A 19,172-nucleotide genomic window follows, 5' to 3' on the forward strand; every position below is an offset into this window, starting at 1 on the left:
GGTGCTCTGCTGGAGAAGGAGGAGGCAATCTCCTCCTGTACCAGTCGGATCTGATTTGATGGTACACGTAAAAATAATACAATTTAAAAAAAAAAGAAAAGAAGAGAGCTGTGACCTTAGTGGTTATTTCTCGGACATCTGGGGGACAGGAAGGACAAGACAGATGATGGTAATTTCCTTTTTCAGGCAACAGCTGCGGTACCCAGCACTTTGTGTGTGATGGTAACACACTCCTCTGAGAACCCACTTTGCAGATAAAGCACAATGTGCATTTTCTTGCTTACAAAGCATGAGTTCTTAACTCCAAGAAGTGACTCAGTGAAGTTTCAGGTCGACATTAGACTTTTCAAAGGAATTTCACAGCACATGTCAGCACAGTGATTTAATTTAGGAACTACTGCATTAGGAGTTACATCATTTTCAAGGGTGGGTTTTTTTTGGGTTTTTTTTTTTATTCAAACGAGGACAACTGTTTTGAAATGAAATGAAAGAATTACAAAGTAATTTCTAGTTTTGAGCTAGGGTTTTTTTGCTAGAATATTTAAATATTTTGAAACTTTTAAGTAAAATAATTTTATGCAATAAAATTCTTAGCCTAAATATTTCCAGCTTTGGAGAGTATTTAACCGTTAAATCTTCCCCCTTTTTCAGGTTAATCAGTGATATTGATAGATGTGTAGCTTTTAAGTATTTCTAATTAGTTTCAAATATATTTTATTTTTGATGTTTCAGCAACCAGTCAAGGATAAATTTTAAGCATAAGAAATATTACAAATGCTTAAGACTTATGTTGGAATGGCAAGTTTAAGTTCTATTGTTTTATTTTTTCAAATTGTTCTCACCACAAGTAAGCATCAAGAAAGAGCAGTGTACCAGAGAAAGCTCTTATTTGCTTGTCACTGTTTTCTCTGTTCATCTTCTGACAATTGGCTTACTTCCTTCTGTTTTCATAGGAATGAAACAAGGAGACTGTTCTTGCTATCTCACTGGGGTGCTGTAAAGAGGGGTCATAGACATGGACTCCCCTTTACTATATGCTGTTGCTTTTAGGTGTGAGGGACTACAGCATATCTGTATTTAGTTGAACGTAAATAAAGTTGCTTGTGTTTGCTTTTAGTTTCATAGCTTACCAATTCTGAAATTGATATCTTATTAATGATGACACTATTGTTTATTTTTCCATTTTTCCCTTTAGGATTAATAATTGTGTTGGTGAAGATAATCATTGGCTTTTTCTGCAATTGTGTTTCTACACAGAACTTCTTACTTGCTACGCACTGATGTTTTCTTTCTGCCACTATTATTATTTTCTTCCACTAAAAAAACGTAACTTGGTAAGAAATATTTACATCCACTGATGTCAAAGCAGCTGTAGCATAGAGTTATTAATTTGTGGTTCCTTTAAGTACAGCATATTGAAGACGGAAATAATAAAACATAATTTCTCCTCTGTCTTTTGAATATACCTTCCTTGGAGCCAGTGCTTTCTCATGCTGTAGCATTACACAGTGTATGTCAAAAGAGTTGCCCAATAAGGTAACGACAGTAGTGATAATGACAATATCAAGTAGAATTTTTGAGGCCTTAACTCTGAGCTATGTCTGTCACTACGGGCTTCAAGTGCATTTTTGTTTAGTGCACATAACAGTGTGATATATACCTATACTTTTTCTCTCCTTCCATTTTTATAGATGGAGAGACAGACTAATAGAGATTATTGAAGGTGTAAAACTATGGCATGATTGTTCACCTGGCTCCAGATCCATTGTAGCTGGGCTTAAAATGTACTATTGTGTATTTTTTAAAGTGTTATTATTTCTGGTTTGCTGACAGTTTACTGCCCCCTGCTGTCATTATGTCGTTAGGGAGCTCTGATGGCCTAGTGATAAGAATCTACGCTGCAGTCCTGAAGGCATACGGTTCAGATCCCTCAGCTGCTCCATGGGAGAAGGACGGGCCATCTCCTCCCGTGAGAGTGCTGCCTCTGGAAACCCGCTGAGGGTCAGCTATGAGTCGGTTCTGACTTGATCATTAGTACACAGCAACTGTCATTACGTAGGGAGTTCTGGTGACCAAGTGGTAAGGAGCTGTGTTGTCCACCAGCTGTTCCATGAGAGAAGGATGGGCAATCTCTTCCCATCTGATTAAACTGCCTCTGAAAACCTGCTGGAGGGTCAACTGTGGGTTGGTTCCAGTTCAGTGGTATACAACAATAACAACAACAGTAGCAGCAACAACATTATAGGGCGTCCTGGTGGCTTAGGGGTAAGTTGCGCTGCCAGGCCAAAAGCAAGCAGTTCTAATCCACCAGTTGCTTTGTGGGAGAAAGATGGGCATTCTCCTCCGATGTGATTAACTGCCTCCTAAAACCTGCTGGAGGGTCAGCTGTGAGTCACTTCCATCTCGATGGTATACAACAAAACTGTTATTGTGGTATATATTCAGGATCCGAATTCAGAGACTGCCAAAAGAACAAAGCCTGTCTTAAAAAAGAAAGTGCTACCAAGGTGGTCCTTTGTGGCAAGGATGGTGAAACTTCTTCTCATTCACTTTGAGCATGTTGTCAGGAAGGGCCAGTCCTTGGAAAAAGACATCACTAATGTTAGGAAAGGTGGACGATCAGAGAAGAGGTAGACCCCCAACAAGGTGGACACAGTGACGGTGGGCTGGAGCATTCCGTGAGGGTAGTGTGGAATAAGTCTAGGTTCACATATGTAGTTCTTAGGGTTACTGTGGTCATAGTCAACTCAGTGGCGCCTAACAGCAACAACTCTGTCCTCACTAGAAGTCTTGGTAAGCTACCAGGCTGCTAACCGAAGTGGTCCGCAAAATCCACCCGTCAGTAGACAGGTGGACGATCTCCTCCTGTAAATCTTTACGGTGGAGGTCACCAAAAGCCATAATTGACCCAACCACAGTGGGTTACTTAGTAGCCTCATTCAGGAGCCGTGGTAGCACAGTGGTTAAAATGCTCATCTGCTAACTAGAAGTCAGCAGTTAATCTGCCAGCTGCTTTGTGAGAGATAAGACAGTCTGCTTCTGTAAAGATTCCAGCTTTAGAAACGCATGGAGCAGTTCTGCCCTCTCCTTGTGGGTTACTCGGAATCTGTCGACTCAACTGCTGTGGTTTAGTTTTTCTTTTTTGTTATTGTCGAACTGTCTTTGTGTTGTGGAGTTTTGTCGATTGAGAACTAAAACACAGGACAAGAAGACGTTAAGTTTTCTAATTCTTCTGTTCTGTGAATTCACTGTTTATTATGAATTCTCCACATACTGATGCTTTTCCTTCTAGGATTTTTATTTTTTGCCTTTTAGTATCCATCTCCTTGAGTAGACTCCCCCGGTTTGGTTGACCTGTGAGTATCTAGGCTTACTTCATCACCATTTTGACAGGTTTATTTGCTTGGCATAGAATCGTAGTTTGGTGGATATTTTCTTTCCATTTTAAGAGACAGTATCCCATTTATTGTGAATTTTATCTTTTCTGCTGAAAAGGCAGGTTTTCCTCTTGCTATTTCACTGAAGTGACGTCTTTTTTTCCTTTTGGTTTTGACGTTTCCCAGTCAGTCTGTGCTGTGACTTGGTGATTTCTTTGTGCTTTTGCTCTTTGCACCAAATAGTTCTGGCTTTCTTTTCTGTGCTTCAGACTGAATGTCTTCTTGGTTAATGCATTTTCTGGAGGATTAATTAACTTTTTCATTTTTCAGTCTACTAGTCAATCATTCTACTGAGTTGTTAATTTGGTTATTTTTTTCTTATCACTTTTAGAATTTCCATTTTTTTTTTCCTTTCCATAGCTCACATTGCTGGGTACAGTTCTCCATTTCATTGTCATCTCTTTTCTTTTTTTCCCTGTTGTGTACCATCGAATCAGATCCGACTGGCACAGGAGCAGATTGCCCCTCCTTCTCCAGCGGAGCAGCTGGTGGGTTCAAACTGCACACCTTTGGGATTGCAGTACAGATTCTTGCAACTAGGCCACCAGAGCTCTCTTCTTTTTTTTTTTTTTTTGGTTATCTATTTTCTTGAGCATTTCAATTACAGATATTTAAATGTCTGATCTGATAGCCTCAATATCTCCTTGTCAATATCTCCTTTGTCTTTTTTTAATCCCTTTGTTATCAGATATACCAATCTTATGATATGTTTGATTTTCATACTGGGCATTGGATAAGAACACAGGAGAGGAAGACCCTGGATAACATAAACTGACACAGTAACTGGGGTAGCAGGGTAGGGGTGTTGGGGACAGACTGGCTCAGGACAGGGCGAGCTTCAGTACATAGGGTCACTATGAGTTGCTGGGAGTCACTATGAGTCGCATGCAACAAGACTAAATAAGAATTTTGATCTTACTAAACTGGTTCATTTGAAGATATTTGCTGAATTATTTGACATTTGTAATGGTTAATAATTTAATAGTTTTATTCTTTGTGAGGGCCTTGCTCCAGAATGACTTCACTCATGTGGTATAACCCCTTTCAGTGGTTTCAACTGAAGGAAAAAAAAATACAGGTGTTTTACTGTAGTTATGGTGTTTAGTGTGCATACACCTTGCAGGGGTGGTGGTTTTGTTTTTTCTTCCCCGAGCTCTGTGAGATTGCAGTTAGCTCTGAGTCTTTGCTTGTCTGGCCTCCATGTAGCACTGTGCAGGAAGTGGCTAGTACCTTGACGGAAAAGGCAGGACATGGCTAGTACCTTAACAGAAAAAGTAGTGAAGGCTCACTTCACTGCTCTCCCTAGGGTCTTGCCTTTTGGATCCTGCTATCTGAATAGCTCTCATGTCTTCAGACATTTCTTTACTTATCAACTGAGTAGTTTTTATCTGGCTTTTAGTAGTAGTCTTGCTAAGGGAGTTGATCTTATATAAGCTGTTACCTCAAAGGTGTTAAAGACAGTAACATATTGTTTAACAGTTGTGTCAGGTGATTTGCTCTGTGCAATGACATGACACCAGAGTGGGTTAAGAGTAACCTTGTGATCAGTTGGAGCTGTCACCTACAGACCTTGTCGTTGTAAAGTTTGAGAACTGCTGTACTCTAGGAAAAAAGATTCAAAATGGACTTTATAAGGAGGTAAAGCTTAACCAGATAGAGAGGGGGAAGGAAAAAATTGGTGGATAATGCAAGAACAGAAAGCTAGGAAAAGTTACTGGAATAACTGATTCAAGGTCAAATCTGTTCTAAAATATCATCAATGATTTAAATATCTCTGAGGCTAACAACACTATTCTTTCTTTTTTTTTAAAATTTTTTTATTTTATTATTTTGTGTGAGTGTACCGTCAACTCAGATCTGACTGGTACAGGAGGAGATTGTCCCTCCTTCCCCAGCAGAGCATCTGGTGGATTCGAACCGTGAGCCTCTGGGATTGTAGTTACAGCTCCTTACCACTAGGCCACCAGAGCTCCCCTTATTCTTTCTATATCAGATAATTTATAGATAACACCTACTGTTGTAGTTTTTATAATGACAGAAATAACTAAACATTACCATTAATGTTAGCAGAAAGGCCATTACTATTTTGGTCTTTTCTTTAAATATGGGTGTGTATTATTTGTTTACAGTGGAATATATTTCAGGCAATTCCTTACCCTTCTTCTATTTTTAAAGTTATTTTTTTATTAATTCTTTGCTTATATTCTTTTCTAAAACAAACACAAACGAAAATAAATGTAGTTCCTGATTGTGTGGGCAAAGCTGGTAAGAGTGAGTCACCCTGTTAGTTGTTTTAATGTTTGGCTGTGGAATAAAGATCCCCAAAGTTTCGGTCTGTCTTTTGATACCACATGCATGGGAGTCACGGGTCCTTCCTTTGAGAATGGTGACACAGTTACGTGCACCTTGACCCTGGAGTCCTCTGTCAGCCAGAGTTAAGGAAGGCTTGGCTTGAGTCTGCACGTGCTTTTTTCCTTCTATCCTTTTAAGTAGATAGATGGCAGCACAGCATCTTCTCTGTCCTCTACATTTCACAGCTGAGTGCTTACTCAGTGGCTTTCAAAAGTAAGCTTAGATAGCTCTCTGTTGGGTTTGTTTGCAGGGGTGAGGAATTTATTGGGTTTTTTGTTTATTGTTACCATTTGAACAGTGTTGTAATGGTGCTTAACTTGTATTCAGTCGGAAGTGAGAATGGGGTTTAAGTGAATATATTTCTGCACATGGGAAATAGAATTGAGAGGAAGCAGATTCTCAGTGTTAATGTTGTGTGTGACTTATTATAAAGACTCTGTAGAACAGAATAGAACTGCCTGACTCTTCACTTGTCTTGTTATTTAAAATAGTATTTTAAAGGCAATCATCTTAACTGGAGCTCTGGGGGCCAGGTAATTAGGGAATTGCACTGCCGACCTAAAGGCCACACTTCTCTGGTCGCTTCAGCCCACCAATGGCTGAAAGAAGAAAGATGGTCTATCTCCAGTGCACTTCACAGGCTCAGGAACCCACCCAAGGTTCAGCTTTGAGCTGTATCCAGCTGAGCCCACAGCAGTCAGTGAGTGAATGAGTGAGGCAGGCAGGCCTTCTGTTCAGCAGAGAACTTAACCATCATACCACCGAGGCTCCTTGGGACTAATAAACTCTAGGGAAGGGGTGGTTTGAAAAGTCTGCTTTTCTTCCATTTCCTTTGCCTCATTTTCTCTTACCTGGAGAGATTTCTGAGCTGAATTATTAACTTTAATATTTCCTCATTGGTTTTTAGAGCTACTCATTATAATTTTAATGTTCTTAACCTTAGTTATTAAACTGTCATGAACTTTCAAAGATTTATATGTTTTTAGTATGTGAAGTTTTGAGAAAATATTTTAATATGTACCTTTAAGGGAGGAAAAGACTAAGACATACAGAAGGCAAGGGATTTATCATTATCAACCAACTCCCAAATTTGGGATTTTTTTTTAAAGCTGTAAGTGTTGGTTTATATGCTTTGATATTTACTAAAGAATAACTCCAGATCTATAAAGTATTAGTTTTACTATCTTTGAAATTAGTTAACTCAAAATACCTTAAAATTCTAATTATTAAGGAAAATGCACAGCTAAAAAAAATTTTAGGAATTTGAAACATAGATTTCATTTTAAGAGGATGTGGATAAATTGACTAATTAGAAGCTTGAGATGTTTAGAGAATCTTTTCATATGCTCAGCATTATATTTGTTTAACCATCACTTGCATTTATTATGCCATTATGATACTAATTTTTATTTGTTTTTTCGTAAGTAATAGCAGTGGAAATTACAAAAATTTAAAAACGTGTAGAGTAGTGATCATTTGTTGCTTCTGTAAACAGAATATTGAGGAAATTAATTTTTTATTTTGGCCAAGATCCATATTAATTTTCCACATAATTATTTTAAATGTTTACTAGAAAAAGTCTGACCACTAGTATATTATTAAATTATATTTGCCAAGGCCAATATTAGAAAATTATAGCCCTTAAAAGAAATATGTAGATATCATTAGCCTTAAAATGTATCCTTCCTTAAACTCATTCTGTGTTGATGCGTCAATATTTTGCTAGTCCTATTTTCTGATTCTTTATGTTGAATTTATAAGTAATAGATGGTGCACAACAGCACATGTACTTGATTAGCAGAAATTACCCGATCATTTAAAATGTCCCTGAAATGATCACATTGCATCGTGCCCATTGTACAGGTCAGGTAACTGAGGTGCAGGGATGCTCGGGAACTTGCCCATTCACACTGCAAGCACTGGACAGAGGTCTGACTTCGGTGCATTTCTGTCTCTTCCTGAGTCTTGTTAGTCGTATAGAAGATTAATCTATTTTTCCAGCTTTGGGCACTTTTTCTTGAGGACATTTTTTTAGCACTCTTACTCTTGCATTCTATAATTTCCCAAAAGACTAAAAAGTGTTAGGACATTGTACAATCTGCTCTGCAGAGAGCTAAGTGAACCCAGGTTTGGTGGATTCACATCGCTGCACCATTCTCACGGAGGTAACCTTTAGTTAACACAAGTTTGTCCGCTACAAGGACTGTCTAGATGCATCTTATAAAGGCATTACAGTGCACTCAGAACATTTAAAAATGTGTGTCTGCTGGCAATCAGATAGGATAGACAACGCTTACTATTTCTCTTTATGAGAAAATGAGCTTCATCCCTTTTTAAAAAAAACAACTTTGTGGCTATTAATAATGGATTATGCAACTAATCATCACTAGCATACTTCATTAGTTTAAAGCTACATCTTTCAAGTTGCTTTTAATGAAGTAGGTTCAAGTAATTTGTAAGTTATTTTTTTCTTTTACACTTATTTTCAGAGTGAGGGCAAAAATGAACGTACTGCATTTATGTCTATGAGAGGAAAGAAAAGGGAGAAAATTTCAATAAAGGGACATGCTGCCAGTATTCAGAAGAGGAAAATAAATAATGTTTAGCAGTCCAGCCAGTTCCTCAGCCGGGAGATACATTATTACTATTCCAACTGGCTGTTGTCTAATAGCGTTGCTAGGGATTTGATGTCAGAACTGCGCCCCAGAATTCCTCGCCTAGTCTTTTGGCTAACAAAGAATAGAAATCGCCAGACACCGGCTGTACTTGGAATATTGGTAAATCTCTTGTGCAATTCATGTTCATTTTTTTCCTCATAATTAGTCTTAAAGTATCCTGACTACTTCTGGTATTTATTGCTATTTTAAAAAGATATTTTAGGCTTTAGTTAATAGCTTGCATTTTCTTCGTATCTACAGGGTCCTTTATTGTGAACACGGAAGAACAGATAAAATGGCTGAAACATGTTTTGGCCTTGGACATTTTTGGCAAGAGTAGTCAATAGCCACGAATAGTCAGAAATTAAGACCATAAGAGAGCAGTATGAAGTGAAAATTATTTTTAATGTTAGCAAGAAAAGTAATTGGGCTTTTTTGTTCATGCATTCTGAAATGCTGGTGATGATGTCTTTGGTTAGTAACGTTTTATCTTTCTTGGAAATGAATCACATCAGCTGTGTAATTAGTTTATAGGAAAAGCCAGGTCAAGAATACCCTTTCTGCTTATTGTCATTTCAGTGTCAGTATGTCCCTTATTCTTTTAGTGATAGATAGAATGATAGATGGATAGGAAGGACGGAAGGACAGAAGGAAGGAAAGGAGGGAGGGAGGGAAGGGAAGGGAAGGAAGAAATATCTTGGAGCTCTTGTACTAAAGGATCTACAATTCATTATGTTTGTTCACATATCCAACTAATTATAACTCTTACAGTATTTAGCGTAGAAGATTTAGCATTTTCATCACTATGAGCTTGGATGGTTAAACCATGGTAGCAGTTTTGTTATTTCTCTTTTACTTTCCAGACATTGCTGTATTTGAAAGATAAACTTAACAGAAAGTATTATATGTTGCTTTCTTATTGCAGTGCTCCTTTTCTTCGCCCCTAGAATTTTTACTACTAAAACTTGGCAAGGCAGACAGGCTTTTTCTGAAATATATTACCCTCAGTTGTGAATCTGACAGAATGCCATTAAAATTTGCTTCTTAAGAAAGCGATATACTATTTACACCAGAATTTAATGTGAAATATTTATCAGTCAGTGATAACCATTAGAAATATGTGAGTAATTATTTTTCTCTTTAAAGATGTTTATTTTCATTAGGCTATAAGACAAAAAAAGTACATTTTCTCTAGGGCAAGGGCTGGAAGAGAAGTCTACAAAATAAGCATGTAACTAGTTTGTATTTTTAATATAATGATACAGTTTGCGCATTTTTCAGCTAAGGTCCATTCTCAGAATGCTAGTAAGCCATGCACATGTGAGGATCTTACTTTATATAAGAATAATGGCCACACAGAATCGTCTTTAGTATATGAGATTGGTTATTTAGCTTCATTAAAAATTTGAATTCTTCAGATGTGATCAATGCTATTTCTAGTCTCTAAAGATGCAGTAAAGCCCAGTCCCTTCCAGAGGTTCAGTACTTCTCAGTGAGGAGAATAAAGATTGTCTGCCACCTCAGACTCTCCTAATCGGTATTGTCTAGAAACATGTATTTATTTTTTTTCCACAGTGTCATACCTGAAAGAATCATACTGGCATCTAGTTGGTGGTAGCTGCAAACACTGCTAACTATTCTGTAAAACACAGGCAGAATTACGGTAGCCAAATGTCCGCCCCCGTTGAAAGGCAGAGTTAGGCTAGCCAGAATGTCTTAGTGCCGAGGCTGAGAAACCTGGCAGCTGAAGGAAGATCACAAATACATTACATGTTCATTTCTAGTCTCATAAAAACAGGAAAGGAGATGACAGAATAGACTTAGAAATAAAAATTTCCTCATACATATTGATGTAAAAAGTATTAGGGTTTTTATGAAGTATAGTTGTTTTCGGAAATTATGAAGAACATTTATTGAATCATTCAACAGTTCTTTAGTGTGTGGCCGCCTCTGGCGAGTCCTTGCTCCAGGAACAGTGCACCCGTGAGCAGGAATAAGTTCTTGCCCTTACAGGGTGTGCAGTCTCACAAGGACAGGCAGTAAGGAGGTACGTAGTGTGCAAGATAAGGGTTCTGTAGAATGATACAGCAGCAGTAATGATACTGTCAGAGAAGGCCTTTCTCTTAGTGACACTTGTGCAGAGACCTGGAACTCAAGCAAGTCATTCTGGTTTTGCGAGGAAGAGCATTCCAAGCAGAGGAGAAAAGCATTGCCAGCACCCGAGGTGGGAGCTGGGTTACCCGGGAGGCCTGTGTGGCTTAAAGGGGGAGAATTAGGGGAGGAGAGTGGTAGGAGATAGCTGAGGATGGGCGGTATTGGGTTTGGATGTAGTTTATCAGAATTTTTAGTGGTTGAGGTTTTGAAAGCTATGTATTTAGAATGCAAGTTCATTTACATTTTAGGGAAAAAATCTGATTGCTGTGAAGCATAAAAAGAGGGGCACTGGTTGGCATGGTATTAAAGTATCATGCACCCTGAGATGATGATGGTGGTGCTAGTAAAGCGGAGAAATGGCTCATTATTGTTAGAGGAGCTGCTAGGGTTTGGTCATTATTTGGCTATGGAGTATGAAATAGAAAGTGAAAAGTCAAAGATGAAATTCTCATACCATCATCAACTGGAAGAATGGAAATACCTACCATTTACTGAGAAGGGGAATCCTGGGGAAGAGGAGTTTTAGAGGAAGTTAAAGATTGTGATTTTACACATATTTCATTTGAAATCCCTTCTAGCCATCCAAGAAGGAATGTTTACCAAGACGTTAGATACTGGGCTCTGAAGGTCAGTGCAGTGGTCCAAACAAGATAGGAAATTGAAAGCCTCTTGCTTCAAGATGATATTTAAAGCCATGGGACCTGACAGGATATCTTTTAGGAGAGAGGGCCGGGAGCACTTGTGCCCTAGTGGTAAGAATCTGCACCGCAATCCCAAAGTCACGTGGTTTCAGTCCACCAGCTGCTATGTGGGAGGAGTCTCGGCAGTCTCCTCCTGTGCTGTTAGCTGTCCCTGAAAACCCACTGGAGGTTCAGCTGTGGGTCAGTTCTGACTCAGTGGAACACAGCAACAGCAACAGATGTTGGTAGAGTGAGCAGGAAAAAGGTCTTGAAGTTAATAAGCCTAACAGTCTCATTGCAAGAACAAGCAATAAGCAAATACATAATAGTACACAAAATAAGTGTTATCTTGGTCTAAAGACCAAGCCCTAGGATGCTCTAAATTTTAGAGGACAGGAAGATGACTTAGAATGAGCAGCCTTTACCTATGAAGAGAACAGTGGTGAGAGAGAGAGAGAGAGAGAGAGATGGAAAGTTGGTAGTGTACTTAAGGAAAAAAAAACAACAGTGACCTGTAGGATATAAACATGGGAGCTGATGGAAAGTATGAGGTAGGGAAGAGAGGTCCTGGACTGTGAAGTAGAGTTGCCTCATGGGATTAGAGGTTCCATTGTGATTGAGAATTTGTTCACATTGAAGGCTGCATAGAATTGGAATGAAAAGCAGAAGACAAAGAAGTTAGAGAAATGAGTTAAGAAATTAACAGATTAGCTATTAGCAGGATTATATATGGATAGCAAAGTTATTAAGAGCGAAGACAAGAGCAGTAAATTATTTCTAAGACTATAGGTGGCCCCATTGGACATTTGGCTTATTTTCATCTAGTTTACATCAAGAGGTGATATTTCCACTATTGCTTGGTTTATGAAATTTGATTAGGCAAATTCTAAAAAAAATTACTGAAGAGGACCATGAAACTGTTATTCCACGGGAAGTTCCTCTCCCTTTTTAGTTTGTTCATGTGACTATATTTATCCAGATGCTGCCTTTTCTTTATCTCTGTTCTTCCATGTATGAAGTAGAAAAAAGAGCCTATTACTCATTTTGTATAGATCATCAAGAGAAAGAAAATGATAAACTAGTCTGATTATGAACATAGTTAGAAAAAGAAAGCCCTCCCAAACAAATATTTAAAAATTCATACTGTTGCATTTACATAAAAATGTATTACTTTCTGACTGAGCTGGGTTTATCCAGTGAATGTCAGGTTAGTTTATCTTAGAAAATCAGCAAGTATAGATCATTGCTTTAAATGAAATGCAAAACTATAGAGCTTTTAAATACTTAAGAGGAGAATATCTTTATTATCTAAAAGTCAGGAAATATTTATTTAGTTTTTAAATTTTATTTTATTTCATTATTTGTTGTGTGTACTGTCAAATCAGATCTGACTGATACAGGAGGAGATTGTTCCTCCTTCTCCAGCAGAGCATCTGGTGGATTTGAACCATGTACCTCTGAGATTGCAGTGCAGCTTCTTGCCACTAGGCCACCAGAGCTCGCCAGGAAATATTTATTAAACAGGATTTAAAGATACAAAAGGAAAAGATCATAAATTGGGCTACTTTAAAATTAAGAACTTGGGCTTGTCAAAACATACAAAGAGTGAGAGTTAGTTTCAGAGTGGAAACGGAAACATGGAGTGAAGAATTGATGAAATGATTTCTTTACCTTTAGCATGGAGGTGGGGGTGCAGCTGGAGATTGGAAGTGCATGTACAAGGCTTCAGGATGTTTTTAAATACTCGTACACTTGAGGCTGTAGTATTACTTTAAACCGAGCATATGGTTTATGTGTATATCTGTACGTAAACATTTTCTTAGGAAAAACTGAAAGAAATGAAACAAGTACAGTTGTTGATTATGTAGTAAAAATCTTAAATTTGTGAATGGATTCTTCTAACTTTGAATGCAGTTTCTCAAGCTGGTTATTTTATTCAAAAGTACTGTGACCCAGCGGGGGCCTGAAAAGGCAGGCTAATGATGGGCAAGGCCCAATGGTAATTGATTTTATGAAACATGTTGCATTGAAATGATTGTATGAAAAACTGTGAATGAAGCCTAGTGTGAAACACAAGGTATACAAACTTCTTAAGCAAACCAATATAAACAGTTTAAATTCCAAGATGGAAGTGAAGTTGTACTCTGGAAACTTGTGTTAAAAAATAACACAGAAAACCCCCTCAAGATCTGGTGGGTCTGTTGCTGTTGTTAATTTTGTATGCGTAAGCAGTTGGGTTTTGGAAATAGAAGAGCAGTTAAAAATATATGGATGAAAGTGTCTTGTTGTTGTTGAGTACTGTGTAGCCAGAACTGACCCTCCAGTAGGTTTTCAGAGGCAGTAAATCACTTGGGAGGAGATTGCTCATCTTTCTGCCACAGAACAGCTGGTGGATTCAAACAGTGTGCCTTTGGATTGGCAGCACAGCTCCTTATCATTAGGCTACTCGAAAAAAACCCTAGTGAACTATTTTAATACGATGAGTAGATCTCTTAGTCTCAACTCTATCTCTAACATTTATAAATAGTATTTAACCAAAATATGTTATTTTAAAAATCTTTTCTCTGGGAGAGTAGAGGAAAGTGAGAAATTAATAAAAAGAGTAGCATGGTTTTATGCATGTTAAGTAGTTAACAAATATGTAGGTACAATAAGCTTGGCCCTTTACTTTGAAGAAGATCTGAAGTCTTTTTGCGGTATTGGACTCCAGAAGGGTTGCACTATGTGAGTTTTCTGTAAAATGGTGGGTGCTTGCTGAAAGTAAAAGCAGTGCCACCTTCAGTACGGATTGCATCTCTAAATTCCAAGAAAACAAAGTTTCTTACTACTGGACTGATAGCCAACATCATGGTGGATGGAGAAGAGATTGAAGCTGTCAACAACTTCATCTTACTTGGATTCACAATTAACACTCTTTGTACTGGTAGTCAGGAAATAAGGAGACACATTGCACTGGGAAAGTCTGCAATTAGGGATCTCTGCAAATTATTATAACACTCTTTGTACTGGTAGTCAGGAAATAAGGAGACACATTGCACTGGGAAAGTCTGCAATTAGGGATCTCTGCAAATTATTGAGGAATAATGATGTCAGTTTGAGGACTAAAAGGCATCAAATTCAGGCCATGGCCTTTCCAATCACTTGCTATGCATTTGAGAGCTGGGCAGTGAATAGGGATGACAGAAAAAGAATTGATGCCTTTGAGCTCTGGGGTTGGAGAAGAACATTGAATATCCCATGGACTGCTGAAAAACCAAACAAATATGTCTTGGAGAGAATGCAGGCAGGGTCCTCTTTGGAGACTAGGATGGTGAGGCTTTGCCTCACCTGCTTTGGGCATGTTGCTAAGAGGGGCTGTTCCTTAGAAAGGAACATAATACTTGGAAGGATTGAGGGTCAGTGAAGGAGAGGAAAACCCCCAACCAGGTGGATTGACAGAGTGACTATCGTAATGGGCTCTGGTGTGTCAGAAAGTGTGAAGATGGCACAGGATAGGGCAAGATTCAGATCTGTTGTTCATAGGATTTTTATGAGTCATACTTGACTCAACAGCACCTAACAACAACAGCAGCAATGATAAAGCATTAAAGAGCTAAACCTGGTGTCTGAGGTGCATTTTATGTATTCCCCCATGTCTCTTTTCCTCTGCATACAGTCTTATTTGCTCATTTAATGTTTCTCAGGGATAAAATAGCATATGTTGTAAAGCGTCAAGTTGGAACCAACTCATAGCTGACCCACTGGCAGGTTTTCAGAGGCAGTTAATCGCTTGAGGGGAGAATGCCCATCCTTCTTCCACGGACAGGAACTATACTCTGTGCATATATCCCTGTTACAGTGTACATCATGTTGTTTTGAAGTTTTGCAAAATTGGGTCCTCTTTACCAATAAGCTGTATTTCTTGAGGTTACTGACAGTGTTTTTAACAGTTTTGCTAAGTAGCATATTTTTGGTGTTGGTGGTTGGGTGAGTGGATGGCTGAGTGAATGAATGAAGTAGACTTGAAGAGAGCTATCTAAATTATTCTATTATGTACATGATCTCTTCACTTTTACTAAATTACATATTTTGAGTATCTCGGTTACTTGAACTTAACCGATAGCACTAATTATGCATTTGCACTTGAGCTTTTTGGCAGAATGATAATTTAGTTCCTTCTGTGAACTAAAGTTTACACACCATCTGAATTTTGTGTTGGTTTTGCCACACAATAGGTTAACAAATCAACAGGACTGCCTTACAGTCTTGGGTCAAGGGGGTGTTTGGACTCTCTACCCTTTGCGATCAAGTCCATTCCAACTCTGTAGAACAGAGCAGCACTGCTGCCTGAGGTTTCCATGGCTGTAACTGCTATGGAAGCCGCCTGCCGTGTTCTCCTCCACGGTGGCTGCTGGGGTTGCACCACCTGCCTTGCTGTTGGCAGCTAAGCACTTTAACCACTGTGCCACCCGGGCTTTTAAAAATCGTGGAATGTCGTATAAATCTATATTTTTTCTATTTGCTCCTATTAAAGTTATTGGTGATGCTTTATTGATCAAGTGCAGCCATCTCAAAAAAGGGGAAAATCGAGTTCTTTGAAGATAAGGAGGGGGTGAGGCACAGTCTGATTGTTACTGCAGCTCTTAAATACCGTTTTAAATTATTCTTAATACTTTTTAAAATATATGTGTTTTTTTAAAAAATAGGACCTCTTTGTCATTAGGCATGAATTGGCCATCATGAGACTCGCTGCCTTTATGGGTATTACCATGCTGGTTGGAATCACTGGACTCTTTTATACTCAGCTAATTGGCATCATCACAGTAAGTATGTTTTTCAGTGAAGCAGTGTTTCTTTGAACAGATTTCCTTATTATAAACTTAATTCTGAAGACTAATAGGAAGTTATAAATGGGAGAAAATTACCCATAATTATTTGTGTATTATTATTTTCACATGCGTATGTAATTTTAAAGTAGTTATAATCCATATGTACTGTACATAAACTTTTGCATCCTACTATTAAAAATTAACCAGATACATTTTGTATATGACTGTAGACTAATTTTTAATATATCTGTGTATACTCTCTGTAGAAAATAACCTAGTTTAATTAACCACAGTCTAGTTGATTGGCATCTAGTGTGCAGCCATTTCTTTTTTTAATGTTCTAAATAACACAGTTTTCAACTTCTCTTTTTCATCTTTAAACTCTCTACTTAAGGTAAATTCCCAAAAGTGGAGTTTCTGGTTGAAACATTTTATAGTAATTAAGTCTTCTGTTTTGCTTGTGTTTATTGATGTGAAATCGAAGTTAAGTGACTGTTTATCTAGATGTGAGAAAGAATTCTTTTAACGGCTCATTTAATAACACATGATAGGGAAAGAGAAGAGAGAACGTCAAATTCCTTTTTTAATGTGAAAAAATGTACCTTAATAAGTAATGTTATATTTTCCCTTTTAATTATTACCTGTGTAGGATATTCCAAGTCATATCCCCCTCCATCTAATTGGGCCAGTTTTATCAAACACATAGAATAATAACATATAAGTATGATAATTGGATTATTTTTGGGGGGGGTACCCTCATCATGCATCCATTTCTTAAGGCTTCAGACATTGAAATATTGGGAAATAAGGCTGAAATAATACATTGTAATATCAGTCTTCCTAATTAGCTAAATGACAGTCCTTTATCACAACCAAAAAAGATAAAAAAAAATGAGAAAAATCATTCTGAATCTGGGTTAGAAAGTTTGATAATACACAGCATCACAGCTGATGTAGGGCGAACTTGCTTTTCCCATACATTGTGGGGGTTTAAATTGAAATAATGTATTTACAAGGCAGTTTCCAATGTATATAAAAATTTTTCATTCATGGGCCCTTCTGACCAATGCCAACAAAGTTTCCCAGCCTCTTTTTACTCATGTATATAAATAGATGCATTGAAGAGGTATCATTTGATAGCAGCTAACACAGCAATAAATGACTGTATTATGTATAATATTTATTGCTTATTAAAATGTGTTTACCAGTAACTCTTACCAAACACTTCATAGGGTAGGTTTACTGTGTTTGAAGGCTTGAGACAGTGGGATAACTCAGTTAATGTAACAGCTCATAAAAAGTTTTCCGAGCTGTGGGCCTGGGACATTAGTCTCTACTCATCTGGAGCTCTTGGTTTCTATTTATTGTTCTCTGTCCGTCTACAACACAAGAGCATAAAGAAACCCAAGAAAGTAGTCCACTGGACTAAAACCCCTTTTGAACAAATGACTTCAAGTTAACCTATCAAACTAGATGTTACGTGGTTACCACTTCTGATAGTACTGACTAGGGACACAATAGAATGTCCTGGCGAGATGGTCACAGAGAAAAAGAATGAAAAATGTAGAGCAAAACTCCAATTCCTAAAAGAAGGCCAGACCTGCTGAACCAATAGAGACTAGAAGAACCTTGGAATCTGTTAACTTACAATGACTATGAACTTAACACTAAAGCCACTCCTGGTGGTTACCTTTCATCTGAATAGTAGAAACAGTGTGACCCATGAGCACTGTACTTGTTTTACAATCAGCTGTATGGGGCCAGATAATCAACAGTTACCTTAAAACAAGGGTGATAAGTTAAGGAGAGGGAGGGAAGCCACATTAGTAGAAACAGAACCAAATTAGGAGACATGATGGGAACCTTCACATATGACAAATAGAGCTAATGTTATGCTACAAAATGGTGTAGAAACTGTTACGTCAGAAACAAACGTGCTATGTACATTCACCTAAAACTCAATGAAATACTTTTTTTTGTGATTTGAGTGAAAGTTAGCAAAGCATATTTTCCACTCACTCATTGGTGCATGTTTTGTTCCATATTTTGTTTTATATATAAAAGGTAATGTCCATTCAATTCAGTGTTCTCTTTTTCATCCTTTCCCCCTTTTACTCATCCTTTTATGTATTTGTTGTCTATCAGTTAGTTTTCTACTCTGCTCTGTCCCCCTTCTCTGGTAACCATAACTAGATTGATTCTCTCGATATGTAAACCTATCTCTAAGTTTTTATACCACTGGTCTTATACAGTATTTATCCTTTTGAGACTGACTGCTTTCACTCAGAATAATGTCCTCTAGACTCATGTTGTGTAGTGTTTCATTAATTTTTTAGGGTTTTCCATATTGCATAGTATTCCATTGCATGACCATATGGTAGTTTATCCATTCTTTCATTGGTGGCCAGTTGAACTGTTTCCATCTCTTTGCTGTTTTAAATAATGCTGCAGTAAACATGAGTCTGTTCATGTTGCAACTCTTGCTTCTTTAGGGTATAATCCTAGTAGTGGAATAGCTAGATCAAATGGTATTGCTGTCCACCTTTTTAAGAAAACGCCAAACGGTTTTATAGTGGTTGCCCGTCATTAAAGTTTGATGGTTTTTTTTTTATTATTATTATGCACATCTGATAGGTTGACTAGTATCAGAAAAAATGAAAATAAATTTTGATGAGATTGTGGACAAATTGAAATCTTACACAGTGTTGGTATAAATGTAAAACGTACAGCCATTGTGAAAAACAGTTTCCTGATTCTTCAGAAATTACACATACAGTTGCATATTACCAAGCAATTTCAAGTCTGTATCAAAAAGCCTTGAAAATAGGGACTCAAGTAGATACTTGTGTACCACATTTTATTGTATCATTATTCACAGTAACCAAGAGATGGAAACAACCCAGGATGCCTAAACAAAGAAATTGGTAGACAAAATGTGGTGTATTAGTGTAGTGGAATATTGTTTTGGGCAAAAGAAGAAATAAAGTTTTAATACATTTTATATATATACGTTGTTGTTGTTGTTGTTCTGTGCCGTCGAGTCGTTTGCAACTCATAGCGACCCTATGTACAACAGCCCTAAAC

General features: G+C 37.7%; 1 protein-coding gene across 1 annotated transcript in view; it reads left to right on the forward strand.

The window, feature by feature from the left end:
* Positions 1–19,172, forward strand: part of ZDHHC21 (zinc finger, DHHC-type containing 21) — a 38,157-nt gene that overhangs the window by 10,803 nt on the left and 8,182 nt on the right. Inside the window, exon 5 of the mRNA XM_006881290.1 lies at positions 15,966–16,082. Within this exon, the coding sequence (XP_006881352.1) occupies positions 15,966–16,082 (117 nt within the window). The remainder of the gene's footprint in view (positions 1–15,965; positions 16,083–19,172) is intronic.

Source organism: Elephantulus edwardii, unplaced genomic scaffold (genome assembly GCF_000299155.1).
Source record: "Elephantulus edwardii isolate Elephantulus edwardi_28Jun2011 unplaced genomic scaffold, EleEdw1.0 scaffold00014, whole genome shotgun sequence".
Classification (NCBI taxonomy): domain Eukaryota; kingdom Metazoa; phylum Chordata; class Mammalia; order Macroscelidea; family Macroscelididae; genus Elephantulus; species Elephantulus edwardii.